Here is a 15,450-nt window from a genome sequence, read left to right as displayed (position 1 = left end):
CCAAATTCAATCCATTTCAATCCTCTCCAGTTTTGTCCATCCATGTCCCTTCTTGGCTTCCCTGTGTTTTGTTAGAGTTCTTCTATAGTTTTGAACAGTTATTTTGATATTTTCGTTAATTCTATGACCATTTGATCAGTGCTGAAATTGGCTAAAATTGCGTGACCTAGCCCCTTTAACCCATTAAACCTTTGACACCTAAACTGGCCTAAACCAGCCAGTATTTTACTCTGTCTAATGCCAAGAACAAGCAATGCAAGATTATTTACTTTTCATTTTATTTTGTACAAAGGTAACTGACTTTCAGATTTGTTAAACAAAAACAATTTTGTGTGCTGTTCGTTGTGTCCATCATATGTAGTTGACCATAGTTATGACATGAAACAAACTAGAACAGTGTTAAGCAGAAGGGAGTGAGAGATAAATAATTTTAAAAAGTGAAATGATTAAAACCTTGCTCTATTTCTAAGTCTTACACAGTAAGAGGAATTCTGTTTATCAGTGCATGCAGAAAATTTCTGAAAACTACAAACAATAAGAACTTATAAGAGTAAATTAAGAGTTATCTTGCCTGGAAATTATTACTTAAGAGATCAACTTAGAGTGACAAAATGTGTCCGCATATGGATAAGCCTATAAATACTTCTACTGACATCTAAGTAGAAGGCCTCTAACAAGGATCATGTGTCTTGGTATAAACAGGCATTCTTTATTAAAAAAGAAAGCCTGATCAAGTCAAGGTTGGTAAAATGCTGGTGAGAGAGCTATGTTACAAATGCATCCTGACTCTTGGTTTTTGAATCCTCTCTTCCAAACAAATAAACCAATGAACGGAAGCTGACGTCAAAACAAGATGCTTCTCAGCCTTTCCATTACAAAGAAAACACAAGTTAATACAGGCAGCATTTTAAGATCCATTTGTCATGTCTTCCATTTCTTCGTCAACATTTGTGTTGTGTTTGTTCCTTCCAGGCACATGACCTGTTCTTAGTAACATTTCTAATCTTTGAACCTCATCTAGGGAACGAGCATTTGCAATGGCAGCCTGGAGATGAAAGCAAAAAATACAAACAACTTAATAATCCTCAATGACAAGCAGAATCTGCTGGTATGGCTATTACTTCCTTTACATGCCAAAGACACCAACATAACTATTTTTTGTGAACAATATCAACAAAAAAGATTGATAAAAAAGTAGCTTGGTGTGGCAATGGCATAATGGCAATTGCACCAGCAATCCATTATTGCCGCCCAGGTTCAAATCAAGTGCACTGAGTTAAATTATTTGTGTTGGTTCCCTCCTCATCTTGCAGTCTTTTGGTCATGTAGCATGTAGTTGATTACAACTAGAGGATACCATTACTACATTCAAGTTTATTTGAATTTACACAAACGCATAAGAATGAAATGTGTGTGTTTAGAGAAGACAAGAACAGATGGTTTCATGACTTGGCGGCCATATTGGTGTACAAAACAATACAAAATTTATGCATGGAATATGCATAAAAATAGAGTTTGGTTCCCAAAGGAGAGAACGTCTATTCTTCTTGTACACCAACATGGCCGCTGTGACATCACGTGAAAACGAGCTATAAGAAGAGTTTACAAATTTAGAACAAAGCAATACTCTTGGAATGAGTTACACTGAAGTTACTGTCTTTAACACTTTCACTCCCAACAGTGTCACTTGGAGATTTTACTCTGTCTAATGCCAGTAGATTTTATTTGTCAATAGGGCCCTCTCATGGCTTATAGTGCGACGCGCCTTACTGTGGCCACCGAACAGAGGTTTTTGAAACTTATACGCAAATCAGGGTGTGCGAATTTGATTGACAGTCACCCCTCCTTGCAAAGTTTGCACGGTTGTAAGTTGAACACAGTTGGATGGATTGTTTGAGTTGACGTACTTACACATAGTTGTCAAATGTGAGAGTTTGTTGGGTGGCCACGGTAAGGCGCGTCGCACTGTAATAGGGAAAAGATAAAGGCCTGAATAGTCCCAGTTTAAGAACCTGAGCCTACTTCAGCAACACAGAGTGGGCGCTGCAGTTGCTGCAAGTGATGACATGGTCTCTTGGGTTTGGTGCACCATGGGCTCAAGAAGTACTTTTGAGTCATCCTTTGAGAGTGCCACCAGCAGATTCAATCAAAGCTAAACTGATCCGTAAAAACTCGCCGATCTAAAAGCCCCACTCTGAATTTAGCAGCTCAAATTTTGGAAAAAAAAGTTTTTTTGAAAGAAATCAAAAGAAATCCAAAGTCAAGTCTTGAGAAGGCGAATGTAAACTCACTATTAACATTGGAGTGGAAAATACTTCAAAGTCTTACCCACAATTTTAGCACTTTAATTTAATAACTCACTGAAAAACTACATGTACGTCCCAATTAACCCTTTGACGTCTAAACTGGCCAGACTTAGTATTTTACTCTGTCTACGCCAGACGATTTTAATCCTCAATGGGGAGCCCCTGGGAGTCAATGGGTTAATGAACATCTTTTCTACCAGCTTTGACAAAATTAATGATTGATCTCTTTCTGGTATTTGTTGACAGGAATTTCCTATTCAACACAGTTTTTCCTTAGCTTTTTGCATGAATGGAACATTTAAAGCTTTGTAACTAAGCATTGGATCGGACCCCGGGATCAAATGTGATGATTTAAGAGTTTTACACAAAGCGATTATAAGCTGCATGAAACATTGCCCAGTGTAACAGGGTCTTTATTATTTTGTTCGTCAGTAGTTGACACAAGACTATTTGTTCCACAAGTTTGCTATCAAAGTGCTAAACGGTGAAGACACAGTGGGCCATTTAACACGCAGGGGAGCAGGGGGAAGCAGGGGTGGCGCAGTGGTTAGAGCACTCACCTCCCTCCAATGTGGCCCGGGGTCGATTCCCGGTCCCGGAGTCGTGTGGGTTCAGTTTGTTGTTGGTTCTCCCCTTGCTCCGGGAGGTTTTTCTCTGGGTACTCCGGTTTTCCCCTTTCTCAAAAACCAACACTGCCAAATTCCAATTTGATCCAGAATGCACCGACATATGTAGAACGAGCTCCTGAGCACTCTTTAGGTGTTCCGTGGGTAAACAAATTCCATTTCCATTCACCATTTCCATTACTCGAGAATAAGGTGGTATTTTCTTGCTCGTGGGTAATTTAATGAAGACGGTTTAACGCTTTTAGGGGCGACAACTGTAAGCGCTGTAATATTTAAAGCTTACTCTTACATGAACAACAGTTCTTTTAGGAGCCAACAAACTTACTTAGGTTTGTGTAATATTTTACATTCTTTTCCATAAAAGTGTCAGTTAACGGAAATTGGCGTTGATGTTCCCGCAGATAAGCCGCACCCCCGATTTCTAGCGACGATTTTTGGAAAAAAGGTGCAGCTTACCTGTGGTTTTTACAGTACCTTAATTGCTGCAACATCCCTTGTGGGCGGAGGCAAAGGTCTACTTGGTAAAGGTCTTGCACCAGCAGGACCACCAGGAACAAACCTGCAGAGAAGCAACTTAGAACCTCATCTTATGAATGCAAAATATTTGTAGACCTTTGGCAAATTATTGGTATTTCTGAGCACTTTTATCAAAGGACCCACATGTAGTAGACTTTCATCAAGTTAACATTGGACCGTTACCTTAACGTTTCTAAAAACAGAAAATCCTGAAACTTTTCATTGGCGTACAGTGTACACAACATTAATTTTGTGCAGACTGTACTTGTGATAACAAAATTTCACACAAAAAGCCAAATTAAAAACCATCTCAAAGAAAAGAGGAAGCAAGTTGTGACTGCCGTCATGTATATCATTGCCACAACAAATTTTGACTAGCATGCCTGGATACTACCTTACACAAACAGAGAAGTCTCCAAGCATTATTTATTTTGATTCAATAGTGTTCGTCTTTGCGAGTTTTCCACAAAAATCAATGCAAGTTTTGAAGTACATGTATGTGAAACTTACGTTTTTGCCTTTTTACCCCTTGGAGCACTCTCTTGCCCTCTTTTGCCACTGAACATTCTCTTGGCAGCCTCTCTTTCCTTACAAAAAGACAAGCCTAAAATATGACTATAACATAGAAGTAATCTCTTGGAGGAAAGCAACAAGGGTTCATACTTAAGGTGAACTGGTTCTTGACTACTGTACATGGTGATGGTACTACAATTCTCAGTTGAGTATGACACTAGGGAAGTTTGGTAACAAAGTTTCATCGTTAAAGTTACCATGTTGTCAAGGGCAACTTGCTTCGTTTCCAAGAGTAACTTTTCGGGGTTTGACGTCATTTAACTGGTAACGGTCGCCAGTTTGAATTTAAACCTTACCATTTGTAGATTTTGGCGGGCTCATTGCTCGCTCGTGATGTCAAGGCCCTAAAAGTTACTCTTGGAAACGAAGGAAGTTGCCCTTGACAACATGGTAACTTTAACGCTGAAACTTTGTTACCAAACTTCCCTAGTGTCATACTCAACTGAGAATCGTACTAATACAAGGTGTAATGCATTGGAGGCAAATGACATGCTATTTTTCACTGGCTGACAAATATGTAAATGAACAAAAGTTTGTTTAGTGGTGCCAATAATTTTCGTAAATCCCTTCTCAGCTACAAAAGGTTTACCCATGCTTACTACGATGATTAACAATGATATTTATTACTTGTATTGCACAAATGCCATGAAATGTATACACCCATTACAATTCTATGGATAAACTTAACTGTAGCATTACCAAAAGCTACAGTTCACAAAACAGGTAAAAAATTATTGTCATTTGCACAAGTGCTCCCATCTCCCAGATGCAATGTTCACTTAATTTGAGTTGAGGTGCCTCACTGTACATGTACTGGTAAATCAACTGAGATTAAAGTTAAGAATAATGGCTTTTCCCACTTACTCTTTGTTTTATCCTCTGAAAATCCAGTACCCTTAACTGTGGAAGTTTATTGATGACATACAATCTATAGTGAGGTTTGTTCGTGACTGGGTTTCGAAGTAAGCTGTAAATACATGTCAATTGATAAAAGAAATCAATCAATGCACTTTTCCTTGAACAACGAAACTGGTTACATTGAGGTTTATATGTTCGATTTTATGAGAACTTTCTCTAAACTCAAGGACAAAATGTCTGCATGTAGAACAACTGCAGAACCAAAACAAAACTATTAATTAAGCACTTGAGGCCCTGATTTTTTGAGTATCCACAGAATACAAGATTAGTATGCACGTGCATGCCATGAACATTTAAGAAAGAAATTAAGAAATTGCCTTTTTATTTCATAAAAAATTGGGGGGTCGACTTATACACAGGTAACTATGGTAGTTAACAATTAGACCCGTAGCCCGCGAGGGCTACGGGTCAATAGCCCATGAGGCGGAGCCGAATGGGCCATTGACCCGTGGCACTCTCAGGGATCAATGGGTTAATTAAATGAATATTGACTCAATTGTTACTAAATGACTGCTCACCTCAGGTATCTCAGAGTCTTGACTGATTTGAGTGGATCCAACTCTTTCTACAAAAATACAAGTTGTCACAAAAATATATTTAAAACATCCAATGTCAATAACAGCTGACCAGCAGTATTTGCTTATAAATAACCACATAAAACTGACGTGCCCCAGTCTTGTTAAAATAAACCCATAAATAATGGATACACATTCTACTGAACCTTGGACAAAGGACTTAAGGATGGCGCCTACTAATTCAAAGGTATCTTTGCCCCATTTTATGATTATGAAGGAAATGTAGATCTTAACAAGTGTTATTGAAATCCAAAGAGAAAATTGGGGGTAACCATGCATTTTTCAAAGATAATTCATTAATAATAATTTGTAAAAAGCTTTAAAATACAAGGCAATGGATGGTGTTCTTTCTAAAAATGAACCTTAATTATCTCAAAAAAGGCATTGTTACCCCCAATTTTCTTTTTGGATACAAAGAGTATTTACTGGGATCTACTTTCTCCAGATAGTTTTAAACCGCGCAAAAATATCCCTGTATGAGATGTGCAGAACGTATGTGCAATAACAACAGTGTGTAGGCAACGTCCTTAACAGTAAGTGTCATTACCGTAGTTACTCGATTAAACATGGCAGTTAAATTTTGAGCGTGTCTAATGCTGCATTTATGTGTAAAGTATTCAAGGGAGACCTTTATTCAGGGCCCGCAAGCATTCATTTCACAATCATATTTCTTAAATCACTGACAGCAATTACAGTAGAACCATTGAATGAAATTTTCCTTCCCTGATTAAACATCGCATTATTCTGATTGGGGCAGCATGTCTGCATCTATTTGAGGCTGGCATTTAATCAAGTAAATAATACACCCTATGCAAAATGAAAAGGGACTGGGAGCGATACGTGCGAGAACGAGGCTAGTTGGGCCTTGTTCTGTTTACATTGTTTACTCGTGGTAAAAATGGCTGCTGATCAAACTGTAAGTGCCAACCGTCTTTCCGAGGGCGATATAGCAGGAGCATCTCTTCAAGGACGAAATCCTACAACACTCACCACGGATGAGCTTCGCTTTTGGTTAAAATGTCGTGGCGACCCGGCAAAAGGATTAAAAACAAAGGCACAGTTAGCAAAAAGGCAAGTAAGCTTATCGATGTATTTCTCAGTAGTCGTAATAATAAGGGCTTTTTTATACTGTACTTGGTTAAAAGGATTCGATATTTAACATGTCTTATTTCTTATTTCAAGTAGAGATCAGGAGATTTAATGTTTATTTCCGTCGCTTACCTGTTTCTGCACAACTAACTGGTGTGCTAATTTTTCCGTAGAGTACTTGAATATGTGGCTTCTGGTCGTGATAAAGATGTTGTGGATCCGGACAAGAACCTTATTTACACGCGTCGAAAGCAGAGACAAGAAAAATTACAAACTCGAAATGATCCGTTGCTAAAGGAAAGTACTGTAAGGTTTCCATCGACTGGGTGGTCAACAAGCTTACAACGAATGCCATTGTTTACAAAGGCAGAAATGGATTTGCATGTCTCTCAGTCTGGGAAAAACATTGACCGAAGTAAACAGAGCCATACAGTTCCAACAAGCATGAAAAAAGCCAAGACGTTCCTTGAAGACGAATACTTAAAGGACGTAGTTGCTGCTAGTGACAATGAATATTTCTTTTTTCAATGTTTGTGTCATCATAGCTTTAAAAAAAATGAAGCCCCTCATAAATTAAAAGTTGCACTTTGTTTAGTGAGTGGAAGTGTAAAGTATGCTTCATGTACGTGCGTGGCGGGATCTGCTGGCTTTTGTAATCATGTACTTGCACTCATGATGAAACTTTGTAAGTTTAGCTTGTATAGCTGTCAAAATGTCAAGGAGTTGGACCATGAATCTGATATGGCACAACCTAAGGCATGCACCTCCAGTTTACAGCTGTGGCACAGACCTGCAAGAGGGGAAAAAATCAAGCCCCAACCTGTCATGGAACTCAATGTAAAGAGGTCCAAATTAGATAGCGATTATGATCCTGATAGTGGTGTGAGGTGTTTATTGTATGAAGCTAGGAAAAACTTGAGCACACAAACAGCAGATGAAGTTATGTTGAAAGACAAGCTTCAAAAGATCAATCCTAAATTTGCCCTGTCTCAAATCATTTCTCCTGGTGGTACTAACTTACAGGAAACAAAATTTGGAAAATCTCCGAGTGGTTCATATGCAAGTTATCAGTTACAGTTTTCCGAATCCAATTTTCAAGTTTTCTGCAATATTGACTCAGTGCCTAGAGCAGACGGCAATCATGGTAATGATGACCAAAATGCTATATCTGCGTTTCCTGCATTTCCTTTGCAACATTCTGAACAGTACAAAAAGCCAGATGGTTTGAGCAGGAACCAAGAAGCACTCCTGGATCATTTGACTGTTGATGAGGTAAAGCTCAATAACATAGAGAAGACTACAAGAGAACAAGCAGCCTCCCAAGAATGGAATGCTGAAAGAAAATTTCGGTTTACAGCTTCTAATTTCCACACCATTGCAAAAAGGAAAAGAAATCATGCCTCTTTAGTAAACAATCTGCTTCATCCCAAGCCATTTACTTCCAAGCAGACAGAACACGGGAAAACCTATGAACCTGTAGCCTTGAAAGAATATGGAAAATATATGTTTGCAGCTAGGAATCCAGTTACAGTGTTAAAAAGTGGCCTTGTTGTGAGTATGGCCTGTCCAATTTTGGCAGCATCGCCAGATGGCAAGGTCATTGATCATAGTTGTAGTAAGCCTTTTGGACTAGTAGAGGTTAAATGTCCCTTCACTAAGTTTCATGTAAGTCCTTTAGATGCATGTGCAGATGAAAGTTTCTTTTCAGAAATGTAAATGGACAGCCAAGACTGAAAAGGGGACATCAGTACTACTTTCAAATACAGGGTCAACTTGCTGTTACAGGGGCTAGCTGGTGTGATTTTGTAATTTACACCAGCAAAGGCATGAGTGTAGAGAGGATCACATTTGATCCTCAGTTCTGGGACACATTGAATGAATGCCTTAAGAACTGCTACTTCAATCATTTTATAGAGCCAGCCGCTTTAGAATTCTGTAAACATTAGAAAAGCGTGTCATTGTTGTTAAATTGTAGCAATGACACATATGTCTAAAACAGAGTATCAACCTTGATGTCTTTCAAGATAAAACTTTTGTAAGATTAGTTTCTTTATTCTCAGTTCTTGAGCACAATGACTGTACGAAGATAAATGACAGTTTACTAGCTCCTAGCGCACAAAGATGCCGAAACCCTAGTAACTCTTCAGTTTTTCGAGAAGTTCTTTGAAATCTTCTGTCGTGTTTCCTTGCGTATCCGTGTCGTTTTGCACATCATGATCAGCAGAGCTACCAGCCGCCGATGAAGTGCAGTTATCAGCGTTGGTTTCAGTTGCACTAGTTGTTTGAGATACTATCAACTCTGTGTCTGTATTCAACGTAAACATACGTTTCTTAGGAGGCTTTCTCTTTAGCGGAGAACTTTGTGACCAAGAAAAATGTGACACGACCCCTTCCCTGACATAAATACGCTGGCCTCTGACAGACTTAACAAAGTCCTCAGGTTTAAAGTGACGAGAGCAAATCTTAGTGTTTGGTTGACAGTAAAATCCTTACATTCGTCGCGACGAATAGCATGCAGCCAACGTTTCTTGAGGTTCACATCATCTGGAAACTTGAAGTAGGAAATTTTCTTTCCATTTTCAGTCCTGTACAGCTTTTTGGTGCATTTGGGAACACAACAATTTGCCGGCATATTTAAAATTTGGCGCCCTTCGCATCAGGCGGCCATTTTTCCTTGGCCCAACTAGCCTCGTTCTCGCACGTATCGCTCCCAGTCCCTTTTCATTTTGCATAGGGTGTATACGGTATTCTTAATTACAAATATATCAAGTTGTACATGTACATACCAATTCCTGCATGTTGTTCGATGTCATGACTATTGTCTCTAACTGAGGGAGACTTTGCTCGAGATTTTCAGTGATTCGACTAGAAAGAGATAAGAAATTGGAAACTTAAGTAAATAACGATTATGTTGAAGAATGTTTTTTAAAATTACAACATGGAAGATTTATCTTCAAGTAATGCTGGTGAAGATTGTCTTTAAAGTAAAAATAATTTATCTTTGTCATGTTGACTATTAATTTACTATAAAAGTATACATTGTATGTTAATGGGGGCATAGTTTTTCAGTGAGTGATTAACCCATTGACTCCCAGGGGTTCCCCATTGACGAGTAAAATCGTCTGGCCTTAGACAGAGTAAAATACTAAGTCTGGCCGGTTTGGATGTCGTTGGGTTATTAAGGACGTTCGCGCGAAATTTTTTCAACATTGATTTTCTTCTGAAACTGTTACCACTGTAAGATGATGAGTTAGTTATGTCAGAAATTGGGGGGTCACCGACTTCGTTTTGGAGAGAACATGTCCGGAAAAACACCCAAAATGTGACAAAATCAGGCTTCGTTATCGAATAAGGCCAGTGTCTGTAAACGCAAATATATTGTAATTAAATCTTTGAAGTGAAATCTTCTCTGCCAAATATTGTTTAAGTGAACTAATTAAGTGAATTTAGTCAACTGGTGAGGTTCCCTTAAAGATCAAGTTCGCATTTAGCGACCACAGTTTCACGCGCCTTGCAGCCGCAAGATGGCAGGATTTGATGTCCCGTGAGCAGAAATCTTGAAATTTTTTGAACTTCCCACATTGATTTTTGGACAAAGTGGAGATAATTGTAAATAAAATCCGTTTCTGGAAAGAAAAATAGGGGTCACCGAACGTCCAAGACCGTTAAATCCATGCAAAGCTATAGCAATGGCCTTTTGCCCTATCAGTTCTTATTTTATTACTTAGCGCGCGCGCTCGTGTATGACGTGGCGTGTGCATTTGCGTGCGCAGTAAGGATGCGCAGAAACAATTGGCGCGAACGTCCTTAAATTGTAAAATAATTGTAAGTTGTACAAGTGAAAGCTGCATCAAAAACTTGCAGCTAAAAGCATGAACTAAGCCTACAATCTTTCCATAGAAAATACTAAATGATCAAAGATGGTGCACGTACACAAATGTATTCTGTATGAAAGTTGCAAGCAGACCAGAAATCATCAAAAAGCATGTACATGTAGTCATGTACATTGTACATGATCACATGTTTTAAAACTTGTGAAAATTTGGTAATTGTCCAAACAATGACTTTCCATAACTGCAAAAATGGATCCCTGCATGCTTTACTAAAAAAAAAATCATGCAACTGGAATAAAGACATGAGCTCAAAAAAAATCTTTCTTATCAGAATAAAGGGTTCATGCTGGGTTTTGTCTGTAAACTTCCAGGGGCATTCAAGGAGTTTTCAAAAACCAGGAATTGAGTTTTCAAGGAGTCTTTATAAGAAGATTTCTATGCCATACACAGTGCTTCAGTGTTTTCCTTGCTGAAAAAGCCTACCTTGATATTCCTTACCACACTGCAAGTTAAACGCTGCTGCACTCATGGGCATTTTAATTTTTGGTTTTAATGTTTCCTTAATAGTCAATTTTGGGCTCAATTTTTGAAATGTCTCTTTAACTTAGCATGATGCAATCTCAACAATTTCACCCAAGCAAAAATTCAAGGAGTTTTCAAGCAGTTTTCCACAAAATCCATTTTCTCATGGGGTTTTCAAGCACCCTTGAAGTCCAAAATTAAATTCCAGGGCTTTTCAAGGACTTCAAGGAGTAGCATGAACCCTGAGAATAATATTGCTTACTGAGCTTGCTGTGCCTAAGGAAAAGAAAGGAAAGGAACAAGTGTCTAGTAGATTTAGCGCTGAAGCACTAATTGGGGACACTGTAAATTGAAATTAACAATTAACACAAATCAAGTCAAATGTTGTTTTTTGAGGAGAGGGGAAACCGGAGTACCCGGAGAAAACCTCTCCGTGCAGAGTAGAGAACCAACAAACTCAACCCACATATGACACCGAGTCTGGGAATTGAACTCGGGCCACATTGGTGGGAGGCGAGTGCTCTCACCACTGTGCCATCCCTGCACCCTAAAACATTGGTTGACAAAAATACATGTACATGTCCTAACACCACAAGGGTTACTTCAACACTTTTTTCTTTTTCTTTTCTTGGTAAACCATGTTCTGTCAATTAAGACATCATCATGTTATTTAAAACATCATGACTTGACATCTTATGTAGTGTTTATAAAATAGGTAAAACAAGGTAACATCATCTTGGTTAAGGATATACTTTTAATCTAGGTGACGCCATGATAAATGTATGTCGTTTATTCATATTCTTGAAGTATTTAGTTAATAGCTCACCTCCATCTTGTGATGATCCAATGAATTTACCACCACAATATATATTAGAAAATGTTAGAATTTGTTTGTACATGTAAAATACATCTTCAATATTTATTTCATTTAATTTTGATCTTGACTCTTAAATTTTCAGATGCCAGGGGTAGTTTTGCAATCATCAGTCACTCAAATTGCATACCTTCCAATACTCAAGCATCCAGGTAAAACAAAAAGTTATTTAAGGGAAAAAGATATTACAAAGTGACTAAATTCTGAAGAACATGGGTCCACATGTGAAAGTTACATACTGTAACACGTTTTCCCATAATTTTCCAGTGTATCCAATGGTTCTTGGAAAAAGTTGGGAATAAAGATCTAATGACTCATAAATACATGTAACTAAACAACTCACTACATTTAGATTAATTTTTTTAATGGCACTGGTGTCTCACAAACCATTGTTATTTTTATCCTTGGCATTGTCATGAACAAGGGTATTCTACACTAAAAGGGCTATTTTAATAAGGACATTTACGTAATTCATTTGCTTCTTTATAACAAGCTCTTTCAAAACCTGAATGTTGAAAAACTTATTATTCAGATACATGCATGAACAGTTCCGCTCAAAGGTAAGTTGACAGTCTCGACTTGATCCTCGAAACTCGATTCTCGCGTCGTGAAGGTCGACATGTTTGAGTTTCAAGACCCGAGAATCGAGATTCGAGAGTCGAGAAAGATGAACATGCATAAACTTGAAAAGAACTCGCAGGATGCAACAAGTTTGATGAAATTAAAAATAAAAATTAAAAAACACTCTACAGACCTTGATACATGTTACATGTACAGAGCAGCTAAAAAAATTATTTGTACAAATTATTAAATTAATACCATAAAAATAAATAATATATATAATTATTTTTAAAAAAATTAATACCATATTCTGTTGTTGTTTAACAGCAAGCTCTTCAGTCTTCTGAGAAGAGGAAATCCTTCAAGTTTGCGGATGTCATTTTCTGACAAATCAATGGTATCAAACTGGTCCTATAAAGAAAAATAAAGTGTTTATGCAAATTACAAATGCCAGGAAAAACAAGCGAACGGCGTACTTCGCAAGGAAATTGAACATTCCCATTTCTCACAACGGAGAAATGATTGAATTCCTTAAATTTCAAGGTAAGCTGTTATTTTTGGACTTTTGTAGTCGAATGATGTCATTTTGTCAACAATTATGTCCAGCTTGAGGAGTTAAGTCTTGAATTCCCACGTTTTGCGTGGCATGATCTGAGCTGTTTTTTAGGCAAGACAATCGGCCACAATTTCGATCTGTTGCCAGTGATAATTAAACATTTCAGTCGAAGTTCAGTTTGTTGCATGCTTTCCAAGTGAATTTCAAGCATTGGTTTGCTTATCGTGAGCGAAGTGACAGAGAATCCAACGGCAAAGTTTGTTAAGTTTTTGTTTTGTGTGACCCTGCTGATATTAATTCTGGGCACGCACATGTCATCGTCTCGGTTCTTGCTTTGGACGCAACTTGTCTTTTTTGAAAATTATGCAACTCTTTTGGAGTTAGTGTTAAAAATAAAGTGTTGAACATGAAACTTGAATGTAAAGACCTAATCGGCTAACTCAATGTTGTACCCAATTAAATCTCCCGGGACTAAGATTCTTTGTGTATTGTATTTGCATGATAATGTAGCATTCATATTTAAATGATATGGAAATACCTGGAACAAAACGTTTTAATCCCAAAGGATTTGAATTGAGTACAACATTGATTTGGTCTATTCAGTTGCTTGATTATTAACATTGGCCAAGGCGAAGTCACGACTGCACGGGCCGACGATGAACTGTGTATCGATTGCCTATATTTGTTTACTCTTTTGTTCCTAAATTACACCTCAAGTGTTGCTAAAATATGTAATGATCTTTTTGTTACGGAAAACTGAGATTCAGATCAGTTTTTTTTTTAATTGCTGCAGAGATCTAGATCATTTATCAACTGGAGCTAACAGTTCCCACAGCGTACGGATTACTCGAGGCGTTTTCAGATGTGGTGGATGGAGCTTTGATAGCCCATACATTTTGATCGATGAATTAACAAGCATAACAGTTTCAAAGAAATTGATCATTTTACTTTAAGTACCTATTCTAGGGGAGGGATGAGACTTTATTTTTGTGCAATTTAGAAATCTGAAAGGGTACTGCAGCAGCAATTAAGAGACAATAGATTGAGTATTAATTCTTGAATACAGTATTAATTAGGTGGACCCCCAAAATTTTGCAATGGACCCTCAAATTTTTCAAAGAGGGGTCCAGTGGACACTCAAATTTGAAAACCTTGATCTCACATCTCTGTTGTGAGCACCTCTGAATGTAAAGATACTGAGTTTCAATCCTACTTGGGGAAAATCTCTCTACCATGAGCAGAGAAATCTTACGCATGTGCAGGGAAATCGTGTTCCCCCCCCCCCCCCCCCCAACTGAAAAAAGTCAGAGCTGAATCCTATACTTTGTGCATTTGAACAAAGTAATAAGATTGAAGTTGAATGATTCTGTGATGAAATTTGAGCCTTAACGGCGCATTCGATTGACCCTATTCCAGAATAAGAATATGTGGAGTGATGATTAAAACAGTATGTTTGGCGCATTTCGAAGCTGCAAGGATGATAAAAATATGTTTAAAATAGCATTTTAGCAAATTTAATGTGAATCTCCACAAAAACGGAGGATTTCCAACTTGTATTCCATGTATTCCTATTCCTGAATACAGTCAATCGAACACATCCTAAGATTCATTCCAAATTTCGAAAATGCTTTACAACACAAGCTTACCGTACTACATTCATTTGTTCCTTTACTATCAGTGCATGTTTGATGCCAAGTTTTGTAAACAGTCATGCCTCACCCTTTAAGATGATTTAATGCCCTTGTCCTTATATCTTTTCTCAAAAAATTGTATTTCTTTTGTCAGTTAAGTTGAAGTGATAAATTATTTCTTGAGATTATCATATTTTATTAAAATTATGTATACATACCAAGGTTGCTCCCAGATTTTCAATAACAGGAATTTTGTAACCTATCGAAAAGAAATCATGATTACATGAGATACAATGTGCAAGCTGTGGGATATAATGTAATAAAAAATAACCACACTACAGTTTTCCAAGTTTGAGTCAAATCACAACTCCGGGTCACAACTACACTTCGCAAGTGTCTTAAAAACTGAAACTTCATATGCAGTTATGGCTCCAAACTTTCGACGTCGTCTTCAAAGTTGCTTTGCGGATAAGTGGCGCTAATGACGTGAAAAGCAAAATTGCACCGTTCTATAAAAAGTAATTACCTCTAAACTCAGTTATCTGAGACGGTAAAATAAAACTTACCACGGAGATCGAGTTCTCTGTCTCTCAAAGCATTGGTGTATTGAGGACTTTGCAGAATGAGATCTGCAGTTAATTTCATATTTTACGCAGATTTTCGCCAAAACAAACAAAAAAAAGATAGAGTGGCTTTCGATTCACTCTTAAAAAGGTCTTTAGTCTTAAGAGCTAGCAAAGTCTACAAAATTTAACGTGAAAAACCCCGTTTTTGTGAACAATCAACCAGGTAAATTGCACGCCATCTTTGAAATGAACACGACACGTGACGTTGCTCGTGCCAGTTTCCCATCGGAACTGATGGGACGCC

General features: G+C 37.8%; 1 protein-coding gene and 1 pseudogene across 1 annotated transcript; one reads left to right on the top strand and one right to left on the bottom strand.

The window, feature by feature from the left end:
* Positions 1-264: 264 nt before the first annotated feature.
* Positions 265-15,394, bottom strand: LOC137974379 (U2 small nuclear ribonucleoprotein A'-like). Its single transcript, XM_068821327.1, has 9 exons — positions 15,147-15,394; positions 14,799-14,839; positions 12,698-12,804; positions 9,390-9,468; positions 5,458-5,504; positions 4,886-4,988; positions 3,959-4,035; positions 3,407-3,491; positions 265-1,045 (listed from the first exon to the last, which is right to left on the bottom strand). The coding sequence occupies exons 1-9, from the start codon at positions 15,223-15,225 to the stop codon at positions 908-910; spliced, it is 756 nt and encodes a 251-aa protein (XP_068677428.1). The 5' UTR covers positions 15,226-15,394; the 3' UTR covers positions 265-907.
* Positions 6,413-8,706, top strand: LOC137974091 (uncharacterized; annotated as a pseudogene).
* Positions 15,395-15,450: the final 56 nt, after the last annotated feature.

Source organism: Montipora foliosa, chromosome 10, assembly GCF_036669935.1.
Source record: "Montipora foliosa isolate CH-2021 chromosome 10, ASM3666993v2, whole genome shotgun sequence".
Lineage (NCBI taxonomy): Eukaryota > Metazoa > Cnidaria > Anthozoa > Scleractinia > Acroporidae > Montipora > Montipora foliosa.
This window is presented reverse-complemented; position numbering and strand designations above follow the sequence as displayed.